The sequence below is a fragment of the Dermacentor albipictus genome, unplaced genomic scaffold (assembly GCF_038994185.2).
Source record: "Dermacentor albipictus isolate Rhodes 1998 colony unplaced genomic scaffold, USDA_Dalb.pri_finalv2 scaffold_145, whole genome shotgun sequence".
Lineage (NCBI taxonomy): Eukaryota > Metazoa > Arthropoda > Arachnida > Ixodida > Ixodidae > Dermacentor > Dermacentor albipictus.
The window spans coordinates 96,550-104,576 of NW_027225699.1; the positions used below are offsets into that span (position 1 = coordinate 96,550).

The following is an 8,027-nucleotide window of genomic DNA, read 5'->3' on the forward strand; positions in this document are numbered from 1 at the left end:
CTAACAAAAAATAATTACCATTGAATTAACAGCCCTGCGGCTTTGCCAAGATTTCTTCAGCGTTATATACAACTTGTTTGTAATAGAACTAGTGAGAGTGCAAGCTCGTCGCAGCTAGCCTTCAATAAAATTTTTCGACAGCGCACTGAAAGGCTAGCTCACACTCTTGGCATTTAATTGCTGCTTCTAGGGACAGGGCAATGCATCTTCTACAGCGCACCATTTTGGTACATTTGCCTCGAGAAGAAGGGCCTAAAAGATTCCTTTAATTTTAAACCCTGCTCCTCCACACGTTCGAGGAACACACACACACAGAAGAAAGTGATCTATTTAGCTAGCATATTGTCATGATATCGCGTTGTGCTTTATCTATAGCTATACGGTAGCAGACCGCGTCAAGGAAGGACTGATGTCCAAGTGAAAAGCCCTTTTGCACATTGACACCATATGAGTCGGCACATTTACGAAGCGGCACATTTATTTTGGATGCTTGCAAAATATAGAAAAGTGTATGATTTCTATAGTAAGAGGATAGTTTTGAAGAGGAAGACAGATCTGCTAAATTAAGAACGCCCATGTCAAAATTAGGAAATAGGTACAAGCATTTCTTTCCTCTTGTTTTTCAGGTGGTAGACTTGCAGGCATGAATGACGAGCATTATCTGTGTCTCGTAAGGGTTCCCGGTAATGCTGTGTTTGGCGAGAAAGTCGACCGTGAACTTCTTTAGTTCGACTCTTTCACCTTCCTCTAACAGGGGATAGACAGGGCTCAGCAAGGTGAAGAAATCTGAAAAGTCAAAACACCACACAATAAAAAGTGAAATTTCCGTATGTGAGACACCAAACTTCTTAAATATTTGCGTTAAGAATGCACGATGCCGTCAGACTTTATTAAAATTCTGCACTTCAGCGAAATTTCGAGCGCAACCCGAGGGCCTGAGTACGCTGAGGCAATCCCTGCCCGTGGGCGGCATTCTGTGGCGACACGAGCTACATACTATGTACCAACTGAGTTCGCCGGCGTACGGCTCGCCCCATTGAACATCCTATGCCACAGCTATGCATTGCGAATAGGTCAAAATCATCAGCTGTGCGAGAGCGTCTAAAGGGTCTTGCGAAATGTATGCTGTTTTGCCACACTGCACCTGTTGTAACTATCTACGAAGCATTCGGGTGATCTCGAATTCAGTTTTGCTAATACTGGTACCCGTACAGGAGATCATAAAATGAAACTCCCGATTATTGCCACCTGGTGAGCTATATGTAATTTCAGACAACAGCGTCGAAAAAAAAAAGCAGTGTTTGCACGAGCTCGGCAAATGCAGGCTGAGTCAGCTTGCCTGGTTTATGTTGTACTCGCTAGTCGGCAGTGTGCCTGTGCGCATTCGCATGGAAAATCAGTTCTGCCGAACACCGTAAGTCGGAAAAAGGTTTGTGAAATAAATTAATGAATTCTGGGATTTTACGTGCCAAAACGACGATTCGATTATGAGGTACGTCATAACGGAAGCCTCCGGGTTAGTATGGACCAGCCGGAGATCTTTACCGTGCCCCCCATGCAAAGGACACAGGTGCTTGTGCATTATTTTGCATTTCATGAACGGAAAAAAAAATGTTCATACACCCGACTGTAGCACGAAGCTGCAAAGGAAACCCATAAGGGTTTCTCAGACAGAAAAGCTTTTAAGTTCAGAAAAAATTGGTAGCTTGCGTGCGCACGTGTCTATCTATCTGTCTGTGCGTCAGTCCGCCAGCTTGTCTGTGTCGGAGTTGACTTGCGAAAGGAACGCACTGTACGTATCTCACATACTGTCGTCACCTCACACCACACTGAAGACTCAGAAGATAAAGGCGAGTGAAAAAACAGCGACAAAAAGACTGTAAACTTTTGTGACAGCTTCGGTGAAACAGTTCTCCTCTGTAGAGACCAGCAGCCGGCTCAAACTACAGAGCGTTTCTTATGGTAAAATGAGATGCGGTTTCTCACGGACAGTTTCCTCAGGCCTCGTGCACCTTGTTCACCACTACCTCATGTGACTGCGTGCCAGATCTGTTGCGCCTGCGACTTTGAACCTGGAGTCACTTGCGATTATCCCACGTGCAACTATAAACTTTCTCTAGAACGTTATTTCGAAGGGCCACTTCATTCCCACTAAATTTTAGTTTGGTAGTAATACTAGTTCCGAAAGCGCACTGTGTCCGAAAACCCGTACAGCTGAAAAGCTCGATGAACAGAGGTAACTTTTCACAATTCCTTTAATTAACCCACCTACCCCCAAAAAACGTTGGCCTCGCGTCACCATTGACTCTTTATCCATTGTGCTGGCTTCACATTGGCTCCAATAGTTCTGGCAACATGATTTGCACTGAGATTTTGTGCGGATATTCTCCACCGTTTCTAGTTGCATTAACAGATTCCCTATATAATTCTATGAGAAAGAAGGTACGCAGAAAGACAGAAAAAGATCGAAACGCCTGCCAAACAAATTGTGATGCGCCCATGACAATACGATAGTAGAATTGACAGATGTACTTATATCAAGTAGAAATTGCGCTAATATAAAAGCGGTGGAAAGAAAGGACATTTCATTGGAGTCAAAGGAACACAATTTACCAGACAGTCTGCGCAGTGTACTTGAAATTCCCAGGTAGTTCGTCCTTATGAGGGCTAGCTTCTCCTTCATCTTCATTAAAGGGCCCCTCACCAGGTCTGGCCATACGGAGCTGAGAAGCGCAGAGCATGCAGCGATTGTGTCGATGATGTAGCGATTGTGTAACGACAGCGATTGTGTCTGCAAAGTGTTACATCACTACGCGCCGCGGAAAGATCTGAAATTTCAAACCGAACGCAGTTTTACTTCTCCTCACGGCCACGGCGCTCGAAGCCGGGCGGTGACGTAATCGTGCCCCTGCGCCTACGCAATCGTGTCCGCAGTGTGACGTCGCTCATGGTGACAAGCATGGAGGAAAGAAAAAGATATGACGGAGCATTTCGTCACGCAGCCAGCCTTTGCAAGTGAACGCTCTGTGAAGCCACAGTGGTGCACCAACACCTCACCTCTCGCGTCGATATCACAGAGGAAATTCGAGATTTGCCAAGACGTTTGGTTAGCGGTAGCTTTCATTCGGTGCGCGCTCGGCCGGCAGCTGCTCTACCCGTATCTCTGGTCGCATTTTTTTCTGGATGCTTGTTTCGCTTTGGTCGTTCCTGCAAGGCATGTGTTCCGCACTTTGGGCGAGTTGTGGGAGGTTCACAATCCAACGTCAGCGCATTTAGGCTGCACGTTATATACTTCGGCCGAAGTAAACAGACCGTTGTGAGCTACAATAAGCGATACGTATTCGTCACGTTATTGACCGAGGCCTTGCCCGTGTGTATTCTGCCCTGTTATGCGACAATTATTGATTTGCATTGTCACTGCATCAGTCGCATCTTACGCATGAGCATTTGCATACATGCGATGGATCGCATTGCGGTAGCGGAGTTATCCTTGCAAGCCGAACGTGGCGCAGCTTATTGCCTCAGATGACGCTGCCTCCCGCAAGAAACGATGAGTTGCATTTGCTACGTACGTGCTATGCTGTTCTGTCATGAAACGCGCTGCTTTGTCAATTTATCTGCTCCCAAGAAAAGCAGCAGCAACTGCAAACAGCGCTTGTTCCTGCTTTTGGCGTTTGAGACCAATATACGGCCTGGTCATGCGGTCTTTGCTGTGTTCCCAAGCACTGGCCCTTAAATTAAATTATGGGGTGTTACGTGCCATACCACTTTCTGATTATGAGGCACGCCGTAGTGGAGGACTCCGGAAATTTCGACCACCTTGGTTTCTTAACGCGCACCTAAATCTAAGTCCCACGGGTGTTTTCGCATTTCGCGACCATCAAAGTGCGGCCGCTGTGGCCGGCATTAGATGCCGCGACCTCGTGCTCAGCAGCCCAACATCATAGCCACTGAGCGACCACGGCGCGTGCCCTGGCCCTGCTTCGAACACTGCGAACACGAACAAGCGGTAGGTCATCGGATGCGCACGATCTTATTACAAAAATTATGCGGTTTTACATGCCAAAACCACGATCTCGTTATGACGCACGCCGCAGTGCAGGACTCCAGAATAATTTGGGCCACTCGGAGTTTTTTTAGGTACGCCTAAATCTAAGTACACGGGAGCTTTCGCATTTCGCCCCTGCCGAAATGCGGCCGCCGTGGTCGGGATTCGATCCCGCGATCTCGTGCTTAGCAGCGTAAAACCATAGCCACTAAGCAACAACGGCGGGTAAAACATAACATGTATCGGCGAACAAAGGAGAAATGCGCACTCCAACTCAAACTAAACTTTCCTTTAACCCTCACACGAGAACTTACCAGCTTACAAAGCAGTTTTCAGCCTCCCTTTAGAAGTGCTTAGCTTTTGAAATGACAGCAGACATTACTATGCAATTTACAGCAACACTGAACCCCAACGCACACTTAACGCAAAAGCAGTCAGCAGTGCAGCAACGCCACGCACCTTCGGAGAGGCCTGCCACAATCGATGCCAACATCCAGAAACTTGAGCGTGGCATTAAGCGAAAGTGCCGCGGCGGTAGGCATGTTTTTGCTTATTTCAAGAGCTGCAACTGATGGCTTCGAATGTGTATAGAAAAAAAAATATATATCACCCGGGAATACTAAAACCTACCGCGCGCTCTGACGTTTTTATCACGTGCTGGGTCGCCACAACGGATTCAATCGCGTTGCGGCATGGTCCCTCTTATTAATCCCTTCCTCCATGGTGACAGGTGACCGGGGATTATTCAAGACAACATCTACTATCTGTGCGATCTGTTGCTTGAATTGACGAATCGAAAATTAGAGAAATAATAATACACGCAAATGGAATGTCTCCATGTTTTTTTGTTTTACTTCGCACCGAAACAAGAGAGATGCCCTGCCGCTTGGTCCGCTTGTTGCCATGGTCGTGTGGTCACGTGCGCAGGTGCCAAAACTATGCCATTTTCTACCATGTTCCAGCGCCGTGATCACGCTCTCCGATCTGCTTGTTCTGCCTCAGTATTCGTGTAGCACTGAGTTATACCGGTAATCATGTTTCCTTGTGGACAGCGAGAAAAAACGAGACAACAGGTTGCGCACGACGCTGTCGCCGGAAATGCGCAGCGCCGAAAGAAAGAAAGCTAAGGGGGGAAAATGAAGGCGAAGCCTGTGACGTATGCGGCACGCGATCCTCGAGGTGCGGTATGGGATATCGCAGGGAAGGAGTTTCGCTTGCGAAGGCCAGACGGGGGGAGTGAAGACAGCGTCTTGCTTGGCAGTGGAGCGTGCCTGCTGAAATCACGGGTTCGCGGCAATGAAATATTTCTATTTCGGCTAATAATGAGCCGATTTGAAAAATGTTTGCGGCAGAACGCTCCCTAGAGGACACGTAACAACGTCCAGCATATAACCAAAATTTGCTATGGGGCCTGGTGAGGGGCCCTTAAAACAAAATGCACTAATACGAAAAGTACCGCGAGGATCACTGCGATGACTGCGTGACGACTCTCCTTTTTCTTCACTGTCGGCGCGCTGGTTGGCGGGGAAAAAAGCCGCCCAATGTTCTGATAAATCTGAAGCCCGATGAGGTTATGAGAATACAACCGGACGTCCGGTTGACTACCCCGCAACAGGGAGAGGGGTGAGCGAATAAAAGGAGAAAGCGAAAAGAGGCAGTTCACTCGCAAAAGTAATAGAGGCAAGGGGTCTCTCTTTTCTCAGGTGCGTTGATTTTAAATAAATTATTAGAGCACGCGTAGCTTCCCCGATTGATCGTACACGCTTGATTGATAACTGCAGTTGTGATGACCACCAAACCTCTCCCGTGTGACGATACAGTGCTGTGGCGCCTAGCACTAGTGTAGCTTTTACAAATTCCTACTTCTTTGAAATGGCGGACTCCTCCATGTGTGACCATTGTCACTTGCGAGGAGACGATCAAGCACCTCCTCTGCCACAACCCGCTTTGACGCCCAACGTCAGTCTCTTCCGAGCGCGCTCAGCCGACTGGATGGCCGGCCCTTTACACAGGCACAGTTCCTGAGTGGGGGATGGTCCTAAGTGGGCGCCTGTTCTACGTACCTGGAGATGTTTCCCGGCCGAGTTTCATGATGGCCTTGGTACGAATTACTTCGCAAGCAAGCGGAGTGAGGTTTGTCGCGCTCACGATGCTGGCCAGGTGCGAGCGCAGAGACCTAATATCCTTCATTCCAACGGTCTCTGGGATGTAAGCTTTTAAAATCTGTTGAAAAAAAAGTAATGAACAGAAGCTTTAAAGTTCCTGCAGGTATAAGTTTATTTTATGGCATATGCGTTCCGGCAAACGAATGCTGCAGTGCCGTAGTGCCAAATGCAACAATTATGTCTTGAATGCACATCAGGAGCGCTATGGCGCAACTGATTAGACAAGGAGTTCACGCAACAAATGAAAGCATAAAACAGTACTGTCTGAATGGTCCTGGAGAAGCCACTAAGAATTCTTGTTTTAATCATGCTTCATAAGCCCAACCACCGAGTTCTACTATCCTATATTGCCGAAAGCCACCTGGATACGTATATGTCCTTAGGCAACATTCCAAAGCAATCAATCAATAGACTGATCAATCGTTATTTAACGTCCCCAGTAGCCACCCAAACGCTTGAATACTGATGCACTGGTATAGTAGCAAACGTAATGTGGAAAATAGCTCCAAAAGAAGTAAGAAGGAACGAAATGACAAACGTAGAGGAACATGTTTGAAAATAATAATAATAATAATAATAATAATAATAATAATAATAATAATAATAATAATAACATTATTATTATTATTATTATTATTATTATTATTATTATTATTATTATTATTATTATTATTATTATTATTATTATTATTATTATTATTATTATTATTATTCAAGTAAAGCTTGAATGCCTTGTTTCCTGCCTCGTAATATTGAGATGCCGCTTGCGGAAAGAATGAATATGAGACAGTCACTGCAAAAGTAAATCAAAACTAGATTTTTGCCCGAGGGCAGATGCTGGACAAGGCTTAAAGATTCGTCTCCGAGCCGTCCCTCCTCTCTGCACCTCAACTTCTCGAATACTCACGTCTTCGTACTTTGCCCACCGCGGATCAGTCATCATGGCCTTGAAGATGTCGAACAGCACTATGTTGTCCGAGAACACGAGGAAGCACTCCCCGCCAGGAGCCATTAGCGTCTCGATGTTCCTCATGGCGCCATGCTGGTCGGCCGTCCAGTGTATTGTCAGGAACGAGTAGACCCGTTGGAAACGGCCGTGCTCGCGTACAAATCGAGCGACGTCGTCTTCAGCGGCCAGGTCCAGGGTTCGATACTCGATCAGAGGGTGAGCTCTGTGCTCGCGCGCAAAGTCCAACATGGCCTCAGAGTTGTCGACCGCCACGAGCCTCTGGCACCGGGACGCCACACGGGGCAGCAGCTGTTTCAGCGTGAAACTGCGCGAACTTGCATTTTGTTAACCACATAAATTACCACTAAACGCTATACAGGAATATGCGCGACGCTGTGCTCTGTCACACCTCATGCGTTACCAAGAGGGAACCGGCACCATTCGAATTTGTTAACACCTCACACTTTCGCTTAGTAAACACTCGAGAAAAGCGTATGCATGGTACGGACGGTTTTATTTAGAAGCTGGGTCACCACTAGATTTGACTTTAGATATGATAAATACTTATTTTACGATCAGAACGCCTATTGCTCCTTCAAAACCAAAAACGTGACACGCGCTTTCAGCACACCATCTGCAGAAAAGAGTCGTCCCATGACGTGTACGACAATAAAAATGTCGCAGTGAAGCATTAAGCATCGAGAATGGAGCATTGAAACGACACTTAAGCAAATCACTAAATCAGTTTAAACGGATGCAGCGTTCATTGTAAACAGTGTTGTCATTAATTTAGAAATAATGGGTCCATCATTAGAAGAGAAAATGAACGTCAAAGTTTTAGTTTACATCAATAATTTCGCTGGAA

General features: G+C 46.5%; 2 protein-coding genes across 3 annotated transcripts; both read right to left on the reverse strand.

Moving 5' to 3' along the window:
- Positions 1-541: 541 nt before the first annotated feature.
- LOC139053502 (uncharacterized) lies at positions 542-4,621 on the reverse strand. Of its 2 annotated transcripts, XM_070530477.1 has the most exons (3): positions 4,508-4,606; positions 2,614-2,723; positions 542-786 (listed from the first exon to the last, which is right to left on the reverse strand). In XM_070530477.1, the coding sequence occupies exons 1-3, from the start codon at positions 4,588-4,590 to the stop codon at positions 623-625; spliced, it is 357 nt and encodes a 118-aa protein (XP_070386578.1). In that variant the 5' UTR covers positions 4,591-4,606; the 3' UTR covers positions 542-622. The 2 variants fall into 2 exon arrangements, 1 of the variants encoding a protein (XP_070386578.1); XR_011510521.1 differs by lacking the exon at positions 2,614-2,723 and having other exon boundaries at positions 4,508-4,621.
- A 1,482-nt stretch (positions 4,622-6,103) lies between these two features.
- On the reverse strand, positions 6,104-7,411 carry LOC139053503 (juvenile hormone acid O-methyltransferase-like). The gene is made up of 2 exons (XM_070530478.1): positions 7,121-7,411; positions 6,104-6,271 (listed from the first exon to the last, which is right to left on the reverse strand). The coding sequence occupies exons 1-2, from the start codon at positions 7,409-7,411 to the stop codon at positions 6,104-6,106; spliced, it is 459 nt and encodes a 152-aa protein (XP_070386579.1).
- Positions 7,412-8,027: the final 616 nt, after the last annotated feature.